Source organism: Leptonychotes weddellii, chromosome 7 (genome assembly GCF_054177405.1).
Source record: "Leptonychotes weddellii isolate Sample4059 chromosome 7, ASM5417740v2, whole genome shotgun sequence".
Lineage (NCBI taxonomy): Eukaryota > Metazoa > Chordata > Mammalia > Carnivora > Phocidae > Leptonychotes > Leptonychotes weddellii.
Window position 1 is genome coordinate 15,736,940 of NC_138375.1, and position 27,182 is coordinate 15,764,121.

General features: G+C 37.2%; 1 protein-coding gene across 1 annotated transcript in view; it reads right to left on the minus strand.

The window, feature by feature from the left end:
* The window catches only part of CDH12 (cadherin 12), an 875,493-nt gene that overhangs the window by 12,696 nt on the left and 835,615 nt on the right, over window positions 1–27,182 (minus strand). The window contains exons 8-9 of the mRNA XM_081825789.1: window positions 16,852–16,988; window positions 1,505–1,626 (exon numbers count right to left, since the gene is read on the minus strand). Coding sequence (XP_081681915.1) covers window positions 1,505–1,626; window positions 16,852–16,988 — 259 coding nt within the window. The remainder of the gene's footprint in view (window positions 1–1,504; window positions 1,627–16,851; window positions 16,989–27,182) is intronic.

Genomic DNA, 27,182 nt, shown 5'->3' on the forward strand with positions numbered 1-27,182 from the left:
AAACCTCTTGTAACTTCTCAAATAACCAAATTGGTTTAATATTTGTTTAAACATTTATGCAGCATCTACTCTTTTAGGAACTAAAGAAGGCACTGGATCTATCCCATGTAAATTGTGGGTACATTTAAAGTGATAAAGGCTTAAAATTTATTTTTAATGCATTTCTGCATCTATTCAAAATTAAGGTTGCAAATTTATCAATTGGGAAATCTGACTAAATAAGTCAGGTTTTAATAAATTTAATACTTTCCCCAAATTATCAGAGAAAGGATTAGAGCATCACAGTTCACTAGAAGTTTCTGCACTGATGGAAATATTCTATGTTTATATGGACAAAAAATGGTAGCCACTTAGTAGATACAGCCATTGAGCAACTAAAATGTGGCTAGTATGAATGAGAACACTGATTTTTAATTTTAAATTAATAGCTACATAGCTAGTGGACTTCATAAGATTAGGGTTATGGGACAGTTTTTCTACAAAGCAGTATAAAACATTCAAATTGAAACAAATACTGAATATTAAGGAATAACTTCTTTCAAAAAAGATACTGTTTTAAATATTAAGATTTTTTTCAGTAAGAATTAAAACTTCAAATTTACTTAAATGAATAGTTATGCTATTTAAAGGTGATTAAAATACAAAGCGAAGCAAGCATACTGACGTATTTTTCCTTTGGAACCTAGGTGCACAGTATTGGATTAATCATATTCTTATTTCATGACATACTCTCATCATTTGCTCATGCTTGATTCATTCATTATATCATATCATATTATATCATCATGTCACATTATAACATTATATTATTTTATTCATTCATCTATAATAGTCTAGGGAAAAAAAACTGGCGACCCAGCACCACTCACATTAAATCTGGGATTTTGACAGTAACTTTCATAACCATGTGGTCCTCCTTCATGACATCTCCCACTAGAACCAGAGCAATATTGACTTAATAAGGAAAGTGTAATTCAGAGATTTTGAATAACCCAGATGTTCTACTCAAGGCCACCAGAGAAAGAAGCCTTATATTTTTAATGGGCTACAGAGCTCTTCTGTACCCCTTCATAAAACACGTGAGCAAAGCAAGAAACACTCTAGAAGAATGCACTCTAAAGTTGTTTGCTTACTGGGTTTATAGTCACAGATTCTATAAAAAGTCCACAGTAAAGGAGTAGAAAATGTAGCAGATCTGCAATCCTAGACTGTTTAGTTATACGAAGAATATTCACTAGGCCATCATCAAATTATCCCTTGGGATGTTATTTCTACATCCATAAATTCACCCTTAATTTATGAGTTTACTATCTCTTGTGGGTTTTTTTTTATGAAAACATATGATCCAGGGAAAAATTATCCATCTATCTATCATTATCAGTATTGATATCGATATAGATATCGATGTGTGTGTGTACATGCATTTATCTATGGTCTTCTACCCTGAGACATATGCATATAGTAGGTCTTTATATGCTATTAGTTAACAATATTGATAAGATACCTGTCCTGGTTTGGCATTTTCACACACAGCTGTCTCATATGGCACAGATATTTCTGGAGGAAATTCATTGACATCTAAGACATTAATCAATATGTTGACTTTGCTGCTTAATAATGGGTTACCTGTTGAAAACATAAAAAGAGAACAGACAGTTACAAAATCTGGTCAGTTATCATTCTTACAGTAAATAGTATTAAACATTTTTAAATTTTTTTAAAGATTTATTTATTTATTTCAGAGAGAGAGTGTGTGTGAGTGGAGGCGGGGCACAGAGGGAGAGAGAGAGAGCGAGAGAGAGAGACAAGCAGACTCCCTGCTGAGTGTGGAGCCCAATGCAGTGCTGCATCCCAGGACCCTGAGATCATGACCTGAGTGGAAATCAAGAGTCTGAGGCTTAACTGACCGAGCCATCCAGGCACCCATTATTATTATTATTATTATTTTTAAATCAGCCATTATAAAGAAGTCAAATGATCCTTCCTTAATGGGAAACTCTGCAGTGTGCCAAGTATAAATGATAAAAGGATGGGTAAGTATGTCAGGGTTTTGCTGTTGGAACACTAATGATGCCCCATACCAGTGTTCATCCTGAAATTCACTCACCACCAAAGTTAAGGTCAACCATCTGGCTAGTATTTTATCAAACACATAGTCATCATACCAGAGCGCACAGAACCAGCCTTCAATAATAGTGATAATTTTCACTGGATAAAACATGTTTTCTATGTTGTGTCCATATAATTAAAACTTTATTGGGTAGGATCATCTACATATTTAAAAAGTTATTTCAAAATGATTCTTCCTGAAAAGGATGATAAATTACAAGGAAAATGAAGGAGAAGGGGCTTTTATAAATAAAGTTTTAAAAAACAGACTTAAGGAAGTAGAAGACACAGATTATGGAAAGCTAGGATACACACTGAAATGACTTGCTGGTGGTAAGAAAAGAAAGAATAAGGATTTTCTTCCTATAGTAGATTAAAAAAAAAAAGTGTTGTTTTGAAAAAGTGCCAAATCCCATCAAAAGTTTTAGCCCCAGCCCTTGATACATTACCTGCTTCCCTGTCATTTGTTGAAGAAGACTCAAAAAAATTAAGTTAGTAAGGCATAGCAATGCACAGTTTACCTCTCTTGTTATAAAATTTTACCATATGAAATTTTACCGTTGGATAAACTGCCCCAAATTGTCGAAGGACCCTGCCCAGAGTCACACCTTTAGGGGAATGGGAAGTTAAAATTCCAACCCAGGACTATGGAAATCCAAATACCATGCGTATGCCACCCTACCTTCTCTATTGATTGGTTTATGTGTTAAATCCTTCATCTGCAGTGCTGCTGATGATTCATATTAGTATTCTTTTAGACCTCTATCTGGATTCTTTCAAAGAAGCATACAAAATTTCAACACATGACTGACTCTGCCAACTCTCCACTACCCTGCTGTGCTAAAATTTATTAGAAAATAATAGGCACTATAAACAGTATCATAATAAATGTTCACATATTCACATATGACACAGTGAAATCCATCATTGTGTACCAGTACACACACAGATAACACAAAGTGGGGATGAATGGTATATTCTGTAATAGAGGATGTGCTTATAGAAGGTGTATTGGTAATCTTGGAGAAGGATGCAGAAAGTATGATTTAAAAATTAATATTGGTAGGGGCTCCTGGGTGGCTCAGTCGTTAAGCGTCTGCCTTCGGCTCAGGTCAGGATCCCAGGGTTCTGGGATCGAGCCCCGCATCGGGCTCCCTGCTCGGCGGGAAGCCTGCTTCTCCCTCTCCCACTCCCCCTGCTTGTGTTCCCTCTCTCGCTGCGTCTCTCTCTGTCAAATAAATAAATAAAATCTTAAAAAATAAATAAATAAAATAAATAAAAATTAATATTGGCAAAAAAATTAATATTGGCCACAGGGAATTATCTTATTTGGTAGAAAATGTCGGCTGTTTTCAGAAGTTATTTAATCTACCTTTAATTTGGTTTCTTTGTATGAAACATACAGTATTAACAGTCCCAAATTCATAGGTTTGTTATATTAAATAAATGGTGGTGTTTTACAAAATGTTAGATCACCTCTAGTAAATTACATCACTCTTATTACAAAGTGCACTTCTTGGAGGTTATCTAGCTCTGTATCTATTTTTGGTGTTAATTACTCCTATAGCCTAATATGTAGATAAAAGTAAAAAATTTGGCTAAATTTGGTTTACTTTTGTAAGAAAAACCTGGAAATTATAAAAAATAACGACAAAATTAAAAAAAAAAAACTAGGCCTAATGTTTGTAATGCTTACAAATTAACTCTTTTAGGGTTCACAGTAACTCTGTTATAGACATTATTATCCCCATTATTGTATGTGGAACTCTGAGGAACAGAAGGGGAATGTGATTCCCAAAAATTACAAGTTGGAAGTAATAAGATGGGGTTCTGGTTCCAAGTTCATGCTCTTAAACTCTAGTATACATCGTGCATTAGAAAATAACTGAAATTTATTTAGCTATTGAAAAAAATAGACAACAAATTAGTATTACAGATTAGTTTAGGGAACTCATGTGAATTACTTAGCCTATTCAGTTTCTGCCAACATAAAAATCAGTCTCCGCTTTCCATTTTATATATAAAGTACAAGTCCTGAGGCCGTATAAAGAGGAGAGTTTTGTGCGTGTTGTTTGTTTTTAGATTTCGTTTGTTTATTTGAGAGAGAGAGGAAGAGCATGAGTGGGGGAGGGGCAGAGGGACAAGCCAATTGGGGAAGCAGTAACATCTCTGTTCAAGAACTCCTGTACTTAAGCACTGAACTTTTTACAAGAGGATAAAATTTGTTAGAGTAATATCGATTTTTTTTCATTTATGCATATAATTCAGAAAATTACATTGAAGAAATAATGACCCTTTTTCTTCTGACTCATCTAATCTGTATTTGGGACAGCGATGATGAAATTTGTTTAATCATGACTTAGCATGAGCATTATTACCAACATTTTTGCCATGTAGAAACTAATTATCACTGAATATGTAGAGGGCAGTTTCAAATATAAATTTAGTAAATTTTATTTTATTTTATTTTTTAAAGATTTTATTTATTTATTTGTCAGAGAGAGAGAGAGAAAGCAGAAGCAGGGGGAGTGGCAGGGGGAGAGGGAGAAGCAGACTCCCCAGTGAGCAGAGAGCCCGATGCGATGTGGGGCTCCATCCCAGGACCCTGGAATCATGACCTGAGCCACAGGCAGAGGCTTACCCAACTAAGCCACACAGGCATCCCTAAATTTAGTAAATTTTAAATAACCAAAATCTTACCTGACTAATTGCTGTGTTCTTTGTAGTCAAATCATTTAAATTCCAATTATTATGGATGCATGTTGCTTATATTTAATAACCAGCTTATTAATAGTTTTTGGCTCACATAATATAATCAAGAAATCATTTTGTTTTTATCCCCTATGCCTTCAAAAATGTTTTGTTAGATTTTCTTTCCCCATCCTTTGATGATATCTCAGTGAGCTCCCTTAGCTTTCTGAGTCAGTCTGAGTTAGAATTGCCTTATTAGTAGTATTTTCAAGTACGGTTTCATTAAGAAAACAAAAGGTAAAGGCCAAATTCCAAAAACAAGGAATGAAGGAAAAAAAAATCACTGTTTATCATAAATGAGTTAAAATATTATAAGGAATATTATGAATATAAGCCAAAAATCTAGTCAACATAAATGAACTGAACAAATTCCTAGAAAGACACAGATTACCAACAATGACCTTTAAAAGAAATACAAAACCTTAATAGACCTTAAACAAATGAATAAAATCAAGTTGTAATTAAAAATCTCGCAACCAATAAAATCTCATGCACACATGCCTTCAATGGGGGAATTTTTTTTTTGAACTCTGGAGCTATTTTATTTTTAAAGATTAGAGATTTCATTTATTTATTTGACAGAGAGAGAGAGAGCATAAGCAGGGGGAGCGGCAAACAGAGGCAGAGGGAGAAGCAGGCTCCCTGCTGAGCAGAGAGCCAGATGCAGGGCTCAATCCCAAGACCCTGGGATCATGACCTGAGCCAAAGGCATATGCTTAACTGACTGAGCCACCTAGGCACCCCACTGGGGAAATTCTATCAACTATTTAAAATCATATAATACCAATTCTTCACAAACTTTCAGGAAATGGAGAAAGAAACACCATTTAATTCTATGTATACTGCTACCAAAGCCAATGAAAAAACATCATAAGAAAACAAAACAAAACAATATGGGCTAATATCACTCATAAACATAAGTACAAAAATTCCTTAACAAAATATTAACAAATCAATTCCAGAGCATACTATAAAATTACTACACAATGACCAAATGGCATTTATCCTAAGGATGTAAGGTTAGTTTAATGTCCAAGAATAATCAATCCAACACACCATATTACTAGAAGAAAACTAAAAAACACATGGCCATCTCAAATAGATTCAGAATTAGCGTTTGACAAAATCTTACATCCATTCATAATTTTTAAAAAGTCTTCTAAAAAAGTAATGAACAGGAGGCAAGATCTTCAACCTGATCTAGTCTACCTACAGAAAGCCCATAGCTAACATCATATTCAACAGTGAGTCAGTGCTTTCTCTCTAAAATTGGGCACTGGGCGGAAACGGCGGAAATAATAGTTGCCACATATATTCACCATTGTACAATCAAATGAAAATAAAATTTAAAAAAATGTAAGGATCCAGATTGGAAAGAATGAAACTGAGACAAAAAAAAAAAAAAAGCTCCATTCACAATATAATCAAAGATAATAAAATATTTGGGAATAAATTTAGCAAATAGATGCAGGACTTACAAACAGAACTTCACAAATCATTGCTCAGAGAAATGAAATGGGTTGCAGATGGAAAGGATTTCTGGTGATGGAAACAGAAAACTATATAATCACTTTGGAAAATGGGTTGGAACATTCTGTAAACATTAAACATGAACTTATATTACAGCAATTCCCCTCCTAGGTATCTACCCAAGAAGATGAAATAAACATCCACACAAAAACCTGTATACAAATGCACATTAAAGTATTATGTATACACTTCAAAACTGACAACAATGCAAATGTCTATCTTTTGGTGAATGGATAAACATTATGTGACATATCCATGCAATAAAAATTACTTCAACAACAAAAAGGAACAAAATAGTGATATGTGCTACAACAACCTGAATGAATCTCAAATATGCTGTCTTCTTTGACAATAAGGCTGATATTGCTCCTTGGAGCTGGATTAGCTGCAGAAAACGAAAGATTTCAGTGATTTTGGGTTTCCGAAGTCTTCAGAACATTCCAGCCCCCACCTGTCAAGTCTTCCAGATTTCCTGGAGGAGATATTAAGCCATTCCTTTTATTTTTTTTTATTTTTTTTATTTTTTTAAAGATTCTGTTTATTTATTTGACAGAGACACAGCGAGAGAGAGAACACAAGCAGGGGGAGTGGGAGAGGGAGAAGCAGGCTTCCCGCTGAGCAGGGATCCCAATGTGGGGCTCGATCCCAGGACCCTGGGATCATGACCTGAGCTGAAGGCAGACACTTAATGACTGAGCCACCCAAGCGCCACCTAAGCCATTCCTTTTAGAAGAGCCCTTTCAGGGATGCTTGGGTGGATCAGTCACTTAAGTGTCTACCTTCGGCTCAGGTCATGATCTCAGCTGAAGTCCTGGGATTGAGCCGTGAGTGTGACTCCCCATTCGGGGGAAGCCTGCTTCTCCCTCTGCCCTTCTCCCCACTCATGCTTGCTCTCTCTTTCTTGCTCTCTCTCTTTCAAATAAATAAACCTTTTCAGAATTCCTTTTTTTTTTTTTTAAAGATTTTATTTATTTATTTGACACAGAGAGAGTGAGAGAGACAGAGCATAAGCAGGGGGAGTGGCAGGCAGGCAGAGGGAGAGGCAGGCTCTGTGCTGAGCAAGGAGCCCGATGTGGGACTCGATCCCAGGACCCCGGGATCATGACCTGAGCCGAAGGCAGACGCTTAACGACTGAGCCACCCAGGCGCCCCCTTTTCAGAATTCCTGACCCAAAGAAACTCTATGATAATTTATCATGTAGCAAAAGATAACTAATCCTGGTCATAAGAAATATTAAAATATATATTAAAAGGAAAGAAAGATTCTCACTAGGGCTTGAGCTGGAATGGACCAAGCAGGGTCTCATGGCAATGCCCATGGTGGGGGGAGCAGCCCCTGCTCCCAACCACCATGCAGAAATCTTGCCCAAGGGGACTGTCACTAGTGGTCCAGTTGCGCTTTGTAGTGCTTTGCTCACTACTACTATCCCAGGTCAGCAGATATTTCCAGGGAGGCTTCTGTTTCTATGGAGATAGATACAGCTATCTGCATCCATAGCTCCAGGCAGCCTGGAGTGGGGGTCCGAGCCCATTTATTTGCCTTCTATGCCTATGGATTGGGGTTGAGCAGGGGCCTGCTGGGTCACAGAAGCTGGTCTGGAGGGGTTGGCTAGCAAGGCAAGGAGGTTGGTGACAGTTTCTGGAAGTCCCTGTCTCCATGATCTGCTGACAGGAATCATAGCTACTCCCAGGACTCTCGGCCCAAGGCAGACCCTACCTGGGAGCTCATGGTCCCATTTCAGTGCCTGGACCTTAAGAGGGAGCAGGACAGTCAGGGCTTCATGTGTGGCATCTGCATGGACAAGGTGTGGGACGAGTCAGAGGCATCCCGCCCAACTGCACGCATACCCACTGTTGAGGTGCCTTTGCACCCTGGTAAAAGAGGAGACAGGACTTCCCACAAGACATCACGAAGGCTTGTCCCCAGTACCACGTCCATTCTAGCTACATCACCCCCAACAAACTCTGCGTGGGTAAGGAGGCTGAGAAGAAGCAACTCATCAGGAACTTCAAGGCTTGGACCAGCCAGATCCAATGGCAGTTCTTCATGTGGGAGGATGGTCACTGCCCCTTCAAGTCTGACTGCATTAACCTGCACCGGCTTCTGGCTAAGGCCAGAGAATGCACCAGCTGGCTTCTGTGATGGAGGTGCTGGGCCCAACAGTATTCCTAGGGCACTGAATTAGAGGAAGAAGTATCACAGGCTGAGCCCTGGTTATGGCCTTCTGGGATTCAGAACTCCTACTTGATCCCAAGAGTTCTTACCATGGCTGCTGTAACCAGGACCAACATGTGAGAAAGGGGACTGAGGGCAGGGGGTGCTAGGTGGTAGGTCCCGTTCTGGGCTAGGTGGGAGATGAAAGTAGTAAGCTCTCTACCCACATGCACAGGAGCAGTGACACAACTGAGGAACATAGGGACAGGCGGAGGGCTCTGGGAAAGAGGAAGTTGTTCTCACCCTCTTGCTGGGGCTTTGGTTTTTACATTTGTTCTTTTGTAGGATGATCTTGGAAGAAAACGAATAAAATGCACCTAAACCATAGATGGAAGGAAGGAAGGAAGGAAGGAAGGAAGGAAGGAAGGAAGGAAGGAAGGAAGGAAAGAAGGACAGAGGAAGGAGGGAAAGAAAGAGAGAGAGAAGAAAGAAAGAAAAAGAAAAAAAGAAAGAAAAGAAAAGAAAAAGAAAGAAAGAAAGAAGAAAGGAACAGAGAAGAGGAAGGAAAGAAGGAAGGAAGGAAGGGGAAAAGAAAAGAAGACCGGCATTTCTTCCTGAATTGGTGCTTTTCTCATCTAAAGTTTCATTTATTCACATGGCTGGTACTTGATGCTGGTGGTCTGCTAGACATCTAGCTGGAGGTAGAGACAAGAATACTCATTCATGGTCTCTTTATGGAGACTGGGTTTCTTCACAGCATGGTGGCTAAAGTTCAAGGGCAAGTATTTCAAAAGTGAGAGAAATCTGGACAGAAACCCTTGCATTTATGACCTAACACAGTCACATAGAAATGCATCTCCTCCGCGTTAGTCAGGTCTGTCACTAGTCCACTTCAAAATTCAAGGGGAAGATCCAACCCACTTCTTGATGGAAGGAATGTCAGCCTCACTGTCAGAAGAACATATGGGAAGGGAGAGATACCAAGTATGCCCATTTTTGGAACCTGTAATCAGAAATCTCTTTTAGAAAATGTTCGCTAGTAACTAGTATTATAACCTTTAATAAATCCTAGGAAAACTAAATTTTATTTATTTATTTTTTTAAGATTTATTTATTTATTTATTTGACAGAGAGAAACATAGCCAGAGGGAACAGAAGCAGGGGGAGTGGGAGAGGGAGAAGCAGGCTTCCTGCGGAGCAGGGAGCTCGATGCGGGGCTCGATTCCGGGACGCTGGGATAATGACCTGAGCCGAAGGAAGATGCTTAACCACCTGAGCCACCCAGGCGCCCCTTATTTATTTTCTAAAAGTTTTTCTTTCAAGTTCCAGTTAGCTAACATACAGTGCAATATTAAAACTTAACCAAAGAGGTAAAAGACCTGTACTCTGAAAACTGTAAAACACCAATGAAAGAAATTGAAATTGACACAAAGAAATGGAAAAACATTCCATGCTCATGGATGGGAAACTAAGTTTTAAATTTAATAGGAAGTTAGAATTGATATGAACTTACGTCCTTCATGCCATTCTCCTCAGGGCTAAGGAATTTATAGGGGCAAAGAAAAATCATTGGCTTTATCCACAGTTCTCTTCAACGTAATACACATTGAGATTCCACCTATGATTTCATTTGACAAAGTATCCTGATGATCTACAAGTCTGAAAATTACAGATCTCTAATTGCCCACTTAGAGATGAGAAAACTTTGGTATAAACTTGCCCTACATTTTTTTTGTCAGACCCAAGACTGGAATCCAAATCTTCTTACTATGCTTGTCACTGCACCATGATATATATCAACTAACTCAGAGAAGGCACACCGCCTGAGATCTACCCAGGTACGTGATAATCACTTACTTCCAAAGAGTAATACTCGTGCTGCTGTCGAGACCACCATGCTGTGAGAAAGCCCAGTTTACATTCAAGGGTCAAAGGGGTGGGGATTTTAAATTACATATTAAATATTCAATAAATACTGGCCAAATAATAGAATATTTCCAAGCACCAATGAGAAATGTAGTTGAAAATGTTTTGAAAACATTAAAGCATTGACAAACACAGGGTTCCTAGTATGTTAAAATATGCCGGAGCTGTTGGGCTTCCTTATTTAAAGATGACATCTGCTTTTGAATAACTATCAGTGTTAAAAATTCAATTTTGTGACTATGTACTAAATCGCAACTACAATAACTTCAAGAATGAAATCTTAGCTCTTTATGACAAAAAAAACCCTGAATTATAGTGCAAACTGAGCAAGATACAACAAAAAGGTAACACAAGCTTTCTTTTTCTTTTCTCTTTAAATCAGTTCATTTTCAAATTACAAGTTAAGATAAACCATATCTAATAATAGCTTCTGTTCAATTACAGTAGTATGATCTGTATCTAGACTGAGCAATCCATAAAGAGGATTTAAATTATTCATATATATCTATGCTAAAGTCAAATATTACTTTCTATGCTGTTGGTGACAAAAACTGATCTCTAAAGAAAAAGGAACCTTTAAAAATATCACCAATTTTTTTCCCAATGAAAACACTAGAGGAAACTATCATTAATTTTAAATATTTGCAATAACATAAAGCCTTAGATATTCTGAATTCCTTTAGAGCAAGAACTACTTCATATTCATCTTAAAACCTCCAGGATTTAACACAGAGCCTAGTGCATTCTAGCAAATTGAACATATCAATGAACAAATATTCTTTCAAAAACAGACTGAACTGAGAAGAAAGTGGGTTCAACACAGCTGATAAAACCAGAAACTTCTGTGGATCATGACCTATTGGCACCACGACAGTCGGCATATTTTCCTTGAATTCTTCACCCATGGTCAACAAGACTGTAGATGCCATTTCACTTTATGTTAAACTCGCGATGATTTTAAAAATTCTTCTCAAGTGACTTTCTTTAATCTAACCACAAATTAAATTTGTATTTGGAAAGCAAATAATACCCATTATTGATTTGATTTTTAAAAAGGTGATTTTATATAAGTAGTTAGTAGATGTCAGTCAGTACACAATAAAATTTCTGAAACATGCAAATTCACTACAGAATTGTGATAGATAAACAGTCTAACAAGCCTAGATAGATAGATAATAGATAGATGATAGATAGATAGATGATAGATGTCAAGACTAACAAAAATTTCAACTTAATTTTATGTACATTACAAATGTATAATTTTTTACTATTTTGTACTCTATCTATGCATATGAAAATCACCTTGACTAGTTCAACTAATAACTCACTTAAAATATATCTAATAAGCTTAGGCAAATGATTAATTGTCCCTGGGAAATTCTGTTTTGGAGTGAGAGAGCCCAGGACTCCCATCCTCATTTGGTCACCACTCCCAGTGTGACATGGAACTATAAACGAAATCTCTCTGAGCTTCTATTTCTGCACCCTCGCAGTGTGGACCATAATACCCATCTTGATTGAATACATATGAAGCGAGTATAATTGTTTAGTCTGTTAGTTTATGTTATTATTATTACTTACTATCATTTCAGAAAAATTAGGTACTTTCTTCTCATTTGGTCTAAGAACATCATTTCATGGTTATGTGGCATGCAGGCGGATGAAATTCTTTGGAAAATTCTGTCACAAAATCTAATTCTTTGTGTTTAAACTCTTTATCACTTAATGACCATACTCTGGTCCTTTATAACCTTCTGCAACTTCCCCCTGGAGGTTGTATAAGAACATCCTTAAATCCAAAGTCCCTGGAATTCAGCATAATTCACATGGTTATAACTTACTAAAATTCTCTATTTTGGTCAATTTCTAACTGCTCCTAAACTTTAATATTCTTAAGCATAGACTTTGGTCTCGTTTTTCTCATAACTCACAACAAATTGTGTTTTGCACATAAATGATGTTCTATACAAAGTTAAGAAAACGAATGTATGAATTTATGTTTAGCCTGAATTATGGATAGTAATGCCAGAGTTTTATTTTTCTGTACATATGAAGATGATATCATTTGCATTATGTTGAAGTAAAAAGAAGTCCTAACAAAATAGCTCTATTTTCAAATAACCTCAAAAAATAATTACCCAACAATTTAATCCCAACTTATAATGATATATTTACATAAAATATTTTCCGCAAATATAACAGTTAGTGAGTCAATTCAGTGATTTTTGACCTGTTTCATAATAAATGCAAACAATCCATTGCCATCTGGGTAACTATTGACCAAGAAAATAATTGTCTCTGGCATCATTTATTTCATAATTATATAAAATATGTTCTAAGGCTTTAACGTAGATATTTTTAATTATCTTTGCCTAATTATATTCATTACAGTAATGCCAAAAAAAATTGGAAACATTTATGTATTGAAAGTTTCTGATAATTGGAATGAAGTGAATTTTTGGAGTTTCCATCTTTTTTAAAATTCTCAAGATTAGTATCATAAAAACAGCAAAGCAGTAATGCATAAAGGAATTATTAGGAGTCTAATAAAATTATTTGGATCTCCAACTATAGCAACACTGATTAATGACTGCTTTTTAATTAATGGGAAGTTGTTCAATCACTGTAACATTTCATTTGCCTGAGAATTTTTATGTAAGGGTCAGGCCAAAACACATGCTAGTTCAATCTGCAATAAGGTATACTTACATAATTTTTTCTTCTTGGCAGTACAAGTGTAAACTATTTATTTCTCAGTCATTCACCATAAAGATAGTGTTTCCTGCCCAGCTGGCTAGTTTGATCAATGAAAACAGCCTTATGCATTAGAACATGAATAAATTTTACTTTTAAACTCTGTGACTTCAAGCAAAATAAAGCCCATAATAAGCTATTCTTCTTGTAAATCTTTAATTATTATGTGGTATGTGTTCAGCCTCTTTATTTTTCACATGGATACATAGCATTTACCCCAGCAGACTTCCTTGGGGTCCTAAAATCTACACAATGGTCTTTGAATAGGTACTGGAACAGAACAGAGGTACCTATTTTAGAAATGTTAATTTGATATCACTCTTATATTGTATAAGATTTTACATAAATATGTGCATATATATGGATATATGGATAAGGTTATATACGTGGAGAGAGAGATATATGTATATATCTCCATTATGTGTCTAAGTCCCAGTTCTGCATATTTCCCAGTAAGGGCCAACATAGCTAATGAGAATCTACCCACTAGGGTTTCCAAATTTGCATTTAGGTAAAAACTAGAGCCAGCATGTGCCCTAATCATATTGATAGCTAAAGAAATAGATTTCTCCAAACCTGAAAAATCTAAAATGGAGGATCAGTGACGCTTGCTTCCACAGCAAAAGTGCATACCCTCCTTTCATTGTCTAAGCAGGCGAAGTGCAAGTCTCTGACTGGAGGTATCAGACCTGCCACTGTTGGTACCGTCACACCATCGTGATGGTTTGGGTGGTCTACAGAGCTGCGGGCGAGAAAGAGACCTTCCCGAGCTACAAGTGATTAATGAACTATCTGCAGACTTTCATCCTGAGTTAAGGTACGGAAGCCTACTATTCCCACTTCAAAAAATATGCACGTTTTGTGTATGTGTGTATTAATAGGAAGGTTTAGGTAAGATTAGTTTTCTTTTTTTTTAAGTTTTTATTTATTTATTTGACAGAGAGAGAGAGAGATCACAAGTAGGCAGGCAGGCAAGCAGAGAGAGGGAGAGGCAGGCTTCCCACCCAGCATGGAGCCCGATGTGGGGCTCGATCCCAGGACCCCAGGATCACTACCCAAGCCGAAGGCAGATGCCCAACCGACTGAGGCACCCAGGCGCCCCAGATTAGATAGTTTTCTAATAAATAATCTTTTGTTATGGTCAATATGTCTTTGACAAACAAAAGTTATTTGAAGAGACTACCTCTGCTTAGTTGTCATTTAGAATGTACAATCCATTAGGGTGAATGGTTCAGGAAAGCCTTACACTCCATAGCTTAATTCATTTTCACCACATTTGCCAAAGATCTTAGAAAACCAAAGTTTATTTTCTATCTACAATATGGTTAAGCTATCCCCCAACATTCTGGTTGAGTGAAATAATTGAAAGTCAACATGAAAGGAATGATGAGTAACAAACGTAATTGTAATAGGATGCAGTATAGTAGGGGAAAAAAGATGCCAGGTGTGAAAGGAGACCAGGAAAACACCGTAAAGAAAACGGTGTCCTCCGAAAAGGGGAGAGCGGCGTTCTGTTCTCCTGATGATATGTCTGCTCAGGCAGCTGACTGGATGATCTGCTCTCAGAGCCTAACTGAGCAAGAAGGGCAGATTTGAAAGGAGGTGGCCGGACAGAGAAACCATTCAGTAGAACAGCCTGGGAAGTCCCTGTTCAGTGTGACAAAGATGGGCGAGTGTCCTCAGGGTCAAGCGGGCACAACAGAAAGCTAAAATTGAGAAATCATGCTATAAACTCACCCAAGAATACTGTCCTCTATGTAAGGGGACCCTGGAATTAAGAAGTTGGAAGGTCTACCACACGGGTTCCCATATCAAGTTCCCTTGTAGATGGGATGTCCAGAGCCCCCCACATCAGATAACTCAAAGATCACTTAAGAGGACAGTGTTTGGGCAACTGCCTTGACTGTATAAGTACCGCGCGCTAACCGACTGCGCAACTGGAGCTCCGGCAGCTACTTTTACTGCCAGTCCATTGAGCCCTAGAAGCAGTGGCAAGCAATGGAGTATTATATGGGGGCAGATAAGAGAGACTTATGTATCTGTCCTTCCCTCTGTCTTTTCCACTCTAGCAGGCGGGAAAACTTGTATCCCCAACAGCGAGGAGTCACAGTTCCAACTCGCGGTGGCCTCGAGTTCTGCAGTCATCTATTGCTGTTTAACAACAAGTGACCTTAAAATGTAGTTGCTTGAACTAATTACTCTTTTAGTCCTTCTCCCAATGTTGTGAGTTAAGCATCTGGGCAAGGTTGGTCCAAGTGTGTGTTCCATTTCACATGGCCTTGGTGGAGCCTGCACTGTGGTATCACTCTAGCAAATGGCCTGGGCTAGAGATTCCAAGATTGTTTCATGCACATAAGCAGCGCACTGGCAGGTATGATTGGAAGGCTGAGCTGAACTGGGGTGGTCAACCTGACCACCAATGTGTGACCTCTCTAGTGTGGCAGCCTCGGGGTAGTCGGTTTACTCACATGACAGGTCAGTGGTCCAATAAACAAGGTGAAAGCCATACGTTCTTTTATGTTAGTCTTACCCTTAGTAATCAGAATAAACACAACATAATGAAATCAGCTACAGATATCATTAAGGCCTGGGAATAGGTGTCTGACTGTTCGTGTTTCAAAGCAGTTGTTGAAGATAAACAAAACTATTTAATATTTACACCCCACTGAATTGAGACTGAACAAAAAACCCCTCAACAGAAATATTCAGTTAGCTCTTCCCTGCATAGAAAAATGAAATTAGCTGTCAAAGTATGTGTACCAGATGAACAAAATAAGATGAGAAAGAAACAAAATGAAAGATGCTCAGAAGGGATTTCCCCAAAACTTTCAAGAGACCATAAGCAGATGGATGGGAAGATACACTTTCTTGTGCAAACAATTACATTGATAACCAAATGTCACCATTCCCCCCCAGTAATCTGTTACCTTAGGAAGTTGTAACAGTATCCTAGGTTGTCCAGTCAAACATATTGAGAGCTTTGTCACTCTCAGTCGAGAGGATTCTCCTCAGGACCAACCAGAAATCAACACCATGGATTGATCCTAACAATCCTATCGATTCTGAGTGACTCCTTAAAGAAAAGTACTTAGAGCTCCTGTATATTCCACAGGGATGTTCATTAAAAAACAAAAAAAAAACAAAAACAAAAACAAAACAAAACATTAAAGTTACATTCTAAGAAAAGGAGAGAGAAGGAAGAGCGGTGACTTTAAAAATACTCTCTTCAGTTTCAGAAAAGATTTCAGAATAGGCGATTTTGTGTGAGAATTAATTCTTCCTGCCCGGCCTCTGAAGCTGCCAATAATATTCTATATGGAGGTTGGGTGTGGAAGAGAAGTTGGAATGCTGGAGGATAGTTGAGGGTAGAGCGTGGAAAAGGATGAGGTCACACAATGAAATGCACTGCTGGATATTCGTGCAAGCCTGCAAACAGGGCTCACTGGCAACTGTCAAAAATTTCTCTGGACTTATGCTATGAGGAAAAGGAGCAAGTTCCTGAGTTTCCCCAGGAGACCACTCAGCTGTCAGTCCAAAAATGAAAAACACCTCAGCGGGGACTCGTTTGAGAGTGTTCAATCCAAAGAACTGCAGTGTAACATTGATTCCGTCCAGGCCATACTTACTAACTTTACTCGCAATTATGGAGAAATTATACTGCGCGGTGCTTTCTCTGTCTAGTAGTTCTTTAGTGGCGATGGTTCCTTCGGTTCCGTCTATTGTAAAGTAGCTGTCCCCTTCACTCTTCCAATCTATGAAGTACCTGCATATAAAAGCGTAGATGCAAATATGCCGTGATTACTCAGGAATCATAATGGCAGTCAGGCTAACTTGACACAGTTCCTTATTTTTCTCTCTGTAGCTATTACCCACCTTGCTATAAAGAAGAGTCTCAATGACAGCTTCTTTATTGCAAAGTCACTATGCTCAAGGGGAAACTGGAAATAATGAAAGATTTAGTACTCCTACTGTTCGTATTATTTTAGGGTCTTGACACCTTGAAAGCTCAGCAAAGACTAAAATTCTAAAGCTGACCATGGGTTACCTTAACCTGCTGAATATTAAAACTTTTCCAAGCAGTAGAAGATTCCTTACAGCGGCTGTGGGAAGAGCTGGGGGTGGGGGAGGCTTCTGGCTACTGCTACAAAGAACTTAGGCCAGAACAAAGGTAGAATCTTTATTTCCACAGATAGGAAAGAATCATATTATGGAAACTAAGGGGCAATTTTGTTACTGGCAATGGGGCAATTGTACAGAAGTATTTTCCTCAAACACATATAAAAGAGCCACTGTTGTTTAATTACTCTATATATCAGAACAACTTTCTAAAAAAATAAAACAGTGAACTTAGCTAATAATGTCCCTTTATCTTCTTTATTCATTAACCTATTTGCTAATAACAGATGTTACCTTCTTTTTTTTAAGATTTTTATTTATTTATTTATTTATTTGAGAGAGAGAATGAGAGACAGCACAAGAGGGAAGAGGGTCAGAGGGAGAAGCAGACCCCCTGCTGAGCAGGGAGCCCGATGCAGGACTCGATCCCGGGACTCCAGGATCATGACCTGAGCCGAAGGCAGTCGCTCAACCAACTGAGCCACCCAGGCACCCCAGATGTTACCTTCTTTACGTGGACTAAAACAATCCAAGAAAATTAATTTTAAAAAAAAAAAACAGAAACTGAATTTATATAAATCTTTATATAGCAGATACATAGAGTGAAAAAATCTTTTTCCAACACATATTTTCGACCACAGTAATAAACATTTTGAAATCTTAGCATGTTCCAGATACTGTTCTAAATGCTTACATGTGTTACCTTATTAAAGCCCCACCAAAGCCCTAAAAAATAAGTATTATTCATCTCCCTATTTTACCGATGAAAAAACTGAAGCATAGAGATACTAAGGAATCTGCCCCAGTTCACATAGAAAGCTTTAGAGCTGATACTTGAACCAGGTCATCAATGTTTTCTCTATGATTATCATCATGTAGTCTTACCAATTTTAAATAGAACATTTTATGTGAAAGGGCTCTGCTCATCAAAAGGCTCAATGAGCAATAATATATTTATCACCATTACTCTAGCCTGGGAATCACAGCGAGGTCAACACAAGGCCAAAGTTAGTCAAGTCATGTACTTCAAAATAGCAATGTTAAAATACCTGAACTACAATGCTCCCACACAAACCCCTAAAACACAGTCCACGGGCACAAACAGCCAGGCCCTATTTCACCCCACGATGTTTTTGTTTGTCTCTTATTCACTATTATCTGGTATCTAATCTTTAGCTCTGTCACCTCGTAAGTTTTGGTACATCCCTTCTCTGGATGTGATCCTCTCAAAAAGCTTCCTGCCTTCTTCTGGAGTACTACTGAAACTTATCTGAACGTTTTCTACTCAGCTAAACATCTTCAGCATCTTCCCACAGCCGATCAGACTGCAAGACTGTGGCTCTAGTACGAGGTCCTGGCATTTTCCTGACGTCTTGTCTTTGTGAGACTGAGCCAGCCCTGTGCCTGACTGAACAGTAATCGTGAAGCAACAACCATCACTTCTAAACCGTGATGTTCTGCGCAAGATAGCAATTAAAGAAATGACCATCGACGAAACTGAAAATGGAACTCCTACATTTCCTAGACATTTTCAGAGAAGACATGACTCTGTCCTAAAACATACGCCCTCCCAGAGTGTAGATCCCACGTTTACTTTAGGTTTGCCATAGTCCACAGCCAATCTATGGCTACAGTGATATTTTAACTGCAATTAATTGCCACTGTATAACAATGGACTGTCTAATTTGGCCTCACTCACCAGTGTAAATGAGCAAAACCCTGAAATAGAGAATTTGAATCACCTTATGCTTATCTGGTAAGTAGATGAGATTTAAATTTTTAAAAAATGGGTTTATGATCTATATATGATGAAACAAATGTATAGTTCATATAAGTATGCAGCCGCTGTTGCTAAGAAACCTCTTTTAACAATTGAATAGAAATCAAAAATTAAAGCATTAACCTAATGTGTGCAGACCACTTGACAGAGTACAATTTTATTACTTTTCTGTAAATGAGTTTTCAGAAATGCCTTAAAAAGTTTTCTTCTCTTCATTAGGTAAGCATTCTCCTTAAAATTGTGTCTTTTAATTTGCCTAATAACTTTCTCACAGTTAATGGAAAAGCTAAATTCTCAAAAACATTTTGTAAAAAGTACTTGATGGGAGTGGGTTACTCTAAAAGTATTACATCTCATTCCTTAAGCAATAAAGATTAGGAGTAATGATTCAGGTCAGGTAGGCAATTTTATTTTGTTAATGTGATAATAATCAAAATCTCTTCCCTCTGTCTTCTTTTAGTCACTGTTTTTTTTTTTTGTTTTGTTTTTGTCTTGGGAAAGATAATTAAATGAAAGTAAATTCAGTTCAATTTATTTCCACATTTTATTGAGAACCTATGCCACATACAGCAACAATTAAGATTATAATTGCTTCATCAAGAATCACAATTACATTTTTTTCTTAGAAATCCTAACATTTCTCTAGAACTTTTTAAATAGTAGTTGCTAGTTTCCTATTAGTTCCTCTTTGTTTTGTTTTTTTCCTAATCCTCCTTCTCATTCTAACTTTCCTCTTAGTAAAATTAAGAGTTATAGCATAGATAGTTTAGAGAGCTTCTCTTGCTTGTTTGATGTTAAACTAAACATTTTATAAATTATAATGATTTAATAAAGGCATAACCCTTCTGTCTTCAAATTTTCCTTTTGGAAGCACATAATATCATTAAAACACATCTTTAAAGAAAGATAAATGCATCATAATCTACAGTTTATTAAAATTATAGTTGTTATATTTTTTTCCCTCCAGGTTACTTAAGATTTTCTTTTCTTTTTTTTTTTTTAAGATTTTATTTATTTATTTGAGAGAGAGAGACAAAGAGAGCATGAGCAGGGGGGAGGGGCAGAGACAGAGGGAGAAGCAGACTCCCCACTGAGCAGGGAGCCCAATGTGGGACTCAATCCCAGGACGCTGAGATCGTGACCTGAGCCAAAGTCAGATGGTCAAAGGACTGAGGCCACCCAGACACCCCATGATTTTCTCATTTCTTAAGTCCTTTTTAAATAGTCCTATATGATCTTCTGACTTGTATCCATTCATGTATCTGGATGCCAACTTTATCTTCTCCCCAAGTTTTATACCCTGATTTGGGTTTATTCTTCAGAAACTCTGAAGCAGCTTGCCCTAATGGGAAGAAAGTAAAGTTTAGGCAAATATTGATCCAAATTTGGGTTCTGCAGTTAAGAGCTTCAATATTAAACAGGTAGTCTCCGTTTTCTCGTGTATTAAAACATATGGACAGTACTACATGACGCAGTAAGTGAATAATGTGATCGTCCCTTCGCTCATGTTTCTTCCCCTGAAGCCATACCAAATCCCTCCAGGCAGCTTTATTGCTTCCTTATTACAAAATTTTATCTTCGTGCTTCTTTTATCTAATTTATCAATTTTAATTGGCATTACAGTCTCCCTCAAACTAATTGTAGCTTGTTTTGTGGATGACACAGAAAGTTTCTAGAGAGTAGGAAGGATTCATCACCAGGTTTATTGTTCTATCCCTAGCATCTTGTACTTTATGTATGAATTGTATTATTTTATAAGAACATCTGACTGTTGTTGTTAATAATAGCCTGATCACATTTCAAGCACAGAGTTTATTTATTTGATATCTTTGAATATGCAAACATATGAATTTTGAAGTCTTTTTCAGGTGTCTTCAACAGAACTATTTCTTTGAACTGAATCAATTGCCTGTTGTTGCAAGTCACAGTTGGATTTATTTACTCTCTCTAGTAGCTGTGGCCAAATGTCTCTGAAGAAAGGTACCATTTTAACTAGTCATTTACCATTTAAGACCCGAATATAGACATCATATTTGAAAGACAGCTTTTATTTCCCATTTTTTTCCTAATAACTGAGTTTTATCTCCTCCTTGCAATTTGTTTATTCTTTAGCTCATTTACACTCTGAAAATTACTCACGTTCTCCTAACTTGTCAAATACTCTTCTTTTTTTTTTAAGATTTATTTATTTAGGGCACCTGGGTGGCTCAGTCGTTAAGCGTCTGCCTTCAGCTCAGGTCATGATCCCAGGGTCCTGGGATCGAGTCCCACATCGGGCTCCTTGATCAGCAGGAAGCCTGCTTCTCCCTCTCCCACTCCCCCTGCTTGTGTTCCTGCTCTCGCTATCTCTCTCTCTGTCAAATAAATAAATAAAAATCTTTAAAAATAAAAAATCTAAAAAAAAAGATTTATTTATTTATTTGAGAGAGAGAGAGCAGGGGGAGCGATAGAGGGAGTGAAAGTCTTAAGGAGACTCCGTGCTGAGTGTGGAGTCCAATGTGGGGCTTGATCTCACAACCCTGAGATCATGACCTGAGCCAAAGCCAAGAGTTGGACACTTAGCCGCTGTGCACCCCAGATGCCCCAATTCATCAAATAGTCTTATAATATTTTCTAAGGAGAGGGTTTCATAACTCTGAAATATTTGAAGTAACTGATCATTTAAAAAAATCAAAATAATGTGAAATTTCAAATAAGTGTGAGAAAAGGCTATTTTCTAAAAGCAATTAAAGAAATCATAGAAAGGAATGAGGTATAAAATGTGTATAACTTATATGGGGTACTCCTCAGCATTTCAAGATAAAGCAAAGAATTGGAACCAGCAAAAGGTAAACTCAAAAATTCAGTTATAAAGTATATATAAGCAACTTGGATGTTTTGTCATCTTGAGGAGTTAACATGAAACATAGTAAGATAGCTTTCGAAATAATTTATCACCCTAACTAATATCTGGACACTTAGCTATTGAGATTTCTTTGAGTGTATCACTAGAATCACTAATATAAAATTTGTTTAAAAATAAAAGCAAACTCATCATTGACTGTCAAGATCCAATCCACGTAAAAATTAGACCTGTAAATCTGTATTACAGATCCATTGAATTTTGTCAATAAATCCTCAGTTATGTCTAAATCTTATAAGAACTTCATGGTTAAGAAAAATAAAAGGTACTGAATCTCAAATAATAAGATTTTATTTCAATACATACCCCCCAAAATGTTAATAAAACAACTGTATAATTTGGTATTTGCTTTTCCAGCTTGACAAATGTCAATATTGTCATAGTTCAATTAAACGTTTTTCAGATTTAGGTGGCGCCTGGATGGCTCAGTCACTTAAGCATCTGCCTTCAGCTCAGGTCATGATCCTGGGGTCCTGGGATCGAGTCCCGCATCGGGCTCCCTGCTCAGCAGGAAGTCTGCTTCTCTCTCTGCCCCTGCTTCTGCTCTCTCTCTCTCACTCTCTCTTGGGTGTGCATTCTCACTAAATAAATAAAATCTTTTAAAAAATAATAATTTAAACATTTTTCAGATTTAGTTAAAGTTGTAAGGTTTAAATCAGGGAAACATATGTAAAATGTTTAGAATACTTCCAAGTATATAATATGGTCCATAGTTATCATATTTTAAGGATTAAATATTGTATATTTTTACTGACTTGTTTTGACTTTCTATCAATTTTGGGGTTTTTTTGTTGTTTTTTTCTGAAAGTTTATAGCAGCTTTATTCCTAATTGCCCAAACTGGAAACATCTCACATGCCCATCAATTAGTGAATGTATAAAATACTGTGGAACAGTCCTATAATGAAGTAAAACAATAAAAAGGGATAAACCAATGATTCTCATAATATGGATGATTTTTTTTTTTTAGGCTGGAGAATTCATTTTTTTTAAAAGATTTTATTTATTTATTTGAGAGAGAGAATGAGAGAGAGAGAGAGAGCACATGAGAGGGGGGAGGGTCAGAGGGAGAAGCAGACTCCCTGCTGAGCAGGCAGCCCGATCCGGGACTCGATCCCGGGACTCCAGGATCATGACCTGAGCTGAAGGCAGTCGCTTAACCAACTGAGCCATCCAGGTGCCCAGAGAATTCATTTTTTATTAGTTCAGAGAACCTTGTACATATGTCTATCAATTTTGTTTAATAAGCTACTGAAAACCATGATATTTTAATTATATTTTCAGCAATCTTAAAATTTAAAAGCAACTCAAAAGCTTAGGTGAGTATCTCAATTACACTGAAGAAGGGGAGCAATGAGTTTGACATTTAGAATCTGGCTGCTTATGGTTAAATCCTATTCTCATTCTTACTGAAGACATAATTCGATCTTCCTGGGCCTCAGTTTCTCTTTCTGTAAAATAATGTCAGTTGTGATGTTCAAACAAATCTGACCAAAGTGCTCAGCTCAAAGCCAGGAATAAATTAGTTATTATGATGTCACTGTATGTTGGGTGACTCAGTTGTTTAAATGTCTGCCTTCGGCTCAGGTCATGATCCCAGGGTCCTGGGATGAAGCTCTGCATCGGGCTCCCTGCTCAGTGGGGGGCCTGCTTCTCCCTCTGCCTCTGCCCTTCCCCCACACCCTGCTCACACCTGTGCTTGAGCGCTCACTCTCTCTCTCTCTCTCTCGCCATCTCTCTCTCTCAAATAATAAATTCATAAAATATTTTTAAAATGATGTCACTATACGTTGATAGTTAATTGCCACCAAAGCAAATAAAAGTAAACTTGTCCGTTTGGTACATGTTCTTTGCAGTAGCTCCTATTTTACTGATTGTCAATGGATCGGTCATTTGAGGAAGAAAGCAGTGAGTTTATTCACAAAAGATCTTCTCATTCTACATAGCAAGTTAAGTTCTCAATAAACAACATCTCAAATGAATTGTTCTTAATCATTCCATTGGTATAAATTTAGAGGGAATGCTTCTTTCATTTCCAGTGCAATCAGAATAAGCAGGGAATTCTAATAAAGGTGTTGCTTTTCTTTAATGTTGTCAACTACCGAATAGATCCAATAGTAAATGGGATATTCTGGTGGATGAATAATTGGATAAGAGCATATCTGAAGCTAATATATACTCAACTGTCTTACTGGAGGGAGCTTTTGCTCAGTTTCTGGCTAATGGCTACCCAAGCAGATCAAGGAGAGATTACAAACATACAATTCCAGTCACTGATAAATTACAACCTAAAATAGAAATCTGAAAGTAAAATTTACCAAAACTCAACTTTTCTCTTTACCTTTGTTCACATAATTCCATTCCCTTCAATTAAAATAGTTTCTCACCCTCTATTTCATCTCCTTCATCCTTGACTTTAAAGAATTCTTGTATGTTTTGGAGAAAAGTCCATTGAAGACGTTAAAATAAAATATTTTATACCAATACCTCATTTAATCCTCACAAAAATCTGCTAAATAAGTGAAAAATAGAGATGAAAAATGTTAAGTGAAAAAAGAGATATTGTGTACAAATAAGGTAGATATGGGAAGAAAAACTAGATAAACCCTGGTATTATGGAATATTTCAAAGAAATTTAGGGACAAAGAGAAAGGGAGTGTGGGATTTAGACACTGACGTGGAGGCTGACTGTGTTCATGTCTGAGAGTGGGTAATTTTTTGAATTATGAATTTTTACTATTAACATTTAAAATAAATTATATATGTTGCTATAGGCTGACACTTGATAACCCAGGCCTCTCTTTCCTCTCACTCCCTAAGGGTGTTTTATACTTGAGCTCGAATTTCTGCCCAGATAATAAGATTTTTGATGTATTGGAAAGGACTCGCAAATGAAAATCAGCTACATTGACAGTTTCTTAATCCACGATGAAAAAAATCAATTCCAATTGTTATAGAAAATTTTCCAAAAGTGTGGTGAACAGACCAGATTTGGGATTTAAGTTTAAGCAGGACATAGATAAACACTTCTGGTTTAACAACGAGTCATTGGTTATTTTAAATATCACATTCTACTTATGATAACTCATAATGATTTTCTATTTATTAATCAATTTTAAGTGGTAGGTTTTGGTTAGAAATATCATTGCACACAAGAAAGAAACATGAAAAAGGAACTATTCAGTTGTTCTATTAAATTCTGTAATTTTGAACTTATATGTGGTTGTATATGCACAAAATAGATTTTACATCGTGTCATCAGTCTCTTATCATCCAATACTTCTTACAGAGATTGAGTTTAGAATTGAATTGTTCACTTTCTCATTTATACACAAAATAAATTCGATTGAATTTTCTCTTAAAATTCCCAGGATAACGAAGATTTTTATGTCTTTGGAACAAAAGAAACGTGGCACACACTGAGCAAAATTATCCACTGAAATCTCTCTGTAACATGAATCACTCATACCCAAAACAAACATTAATTCTCAATATAACTGAATAGTGCTCACATAGTTTAAATTCTTTTTTTTTTTTTTTTAAGATTTTATTGACTTATTTTTGAGAGAGAGAGAGCAGAGGGAGAGGCAGAGGGAGAGGGAGAGAAGCAGACTCCGAACTGAGTATGGAGCCTGCTGGGGGGCTCTATTTCACAACCTTGAAATCATGACCTGAGCCAAAGGCAAGAATCAGCCACTTGGGACGCCTGGGTGGCTCAGTTGGTTAAGTGTCTGCCTTGGGTAATGATCCCAGAGTCCTGGGATCGAGTCCTGCATTGGGCTCCTTGCTCAGAAGGATCCTGCTTCTCCTTCTGCCTGCCACTCACCCAGCTTATGCTCTCTTTCTGACAAATAAATAAATAAAATTAAAAAAAAAAAAGAGCCAGATGCTTAACCAACTCAGGCACCCCACATATTTTAATTTTCATTTCTAAACTTAAGAGACTACAGTGGTGAAAATCCCCCAACTCACTGGTAGTGGGCACACTCATTCCACTCATTGATGCACTAGAAATCATTCCCACGACTTACATAATAAGAGCCAAAGGATATAGAGCATTAGAAGAGTAGAAGCAAGAAATCCCTGTATCCAATGGCAAAGGCTAGAAGAGTAAAGGAAACAATAACTAGAAATTAAGCTTTGGATGGGGACTGGACGTGGTGTACACTTGACTCTTGAACAACGCGGGTTGGAACTGATGGTCCACTAATACAGGGGTCTTCTTCTATACAGTACAGTATTGTAAATGTATTTTATCTTCCTTCCAATTCTCTTAATAACATTTTTATTTCTCTGGCTTCCTTATTGTAAGAATACGTATATAATCCATATATTATACAAAATGCATGTTCATCTGCTGTTTATGTTATCCATTAGACTTTCTGGTCAACAGTAGGCTCTTGGTAGTTAAGGTTTGGGGGAGTCAAGTTATATGTGGATTTTCAACTATGCAGAGGGTCAGCGCCCTGAAACCCCCACATTGTTCAAGGGTCAACTGCATTTAGAGTCATTACTCCTAACCTTTCTTGAAAGTTGCTTCAATCCCTGCTTAATGCCACTGCACTCTGGTTCTTTGCTGTGCTCGGTGATAATACAATAATAATATTAATAAAATACCCACTGGCATGGAATAATATAGCCTTAAATTAATACCTCGCACAGCAATCCTGTGAAAAGACAGTTAAACAAAGGAAAACAAAACAAACAGAGCGTATCTAAACATTTCAAGCAATTTCACATTTTGATGCTTATTTTTCACAACATATTTTTACTATCATTTGTAAGTGAGCCAACATCTTTTCAGACCAAAAAAAAAAAAAAAAGATGATTCATACCCCATGTTTCCTCAACTGAAATGATTCAAGCTTATTGTTTACTCCAAGGACATGGAAGTAAGATAGCTTTCATGTTGATTCAAAAGCAGCTCTGTTTTTTGACAACCCCTCCTGGGGATCAATTAGATCCATCTGTGTTTACAGCTTTAGTGAGTCAGGCTGCTACCCATTAGAAGTAAGACTAGGGATGTTACTTTATCCCACATAAAGTAGCTCTTGTCAGACACTAGCTTGTGTCTCCCCCCACCCAAAAAAAAATCAGTCCTGTAATTCAAGAGTATCTCAAGAATGTAGCCTTCCTTCATTCCTCACACCAGGGTCTTAA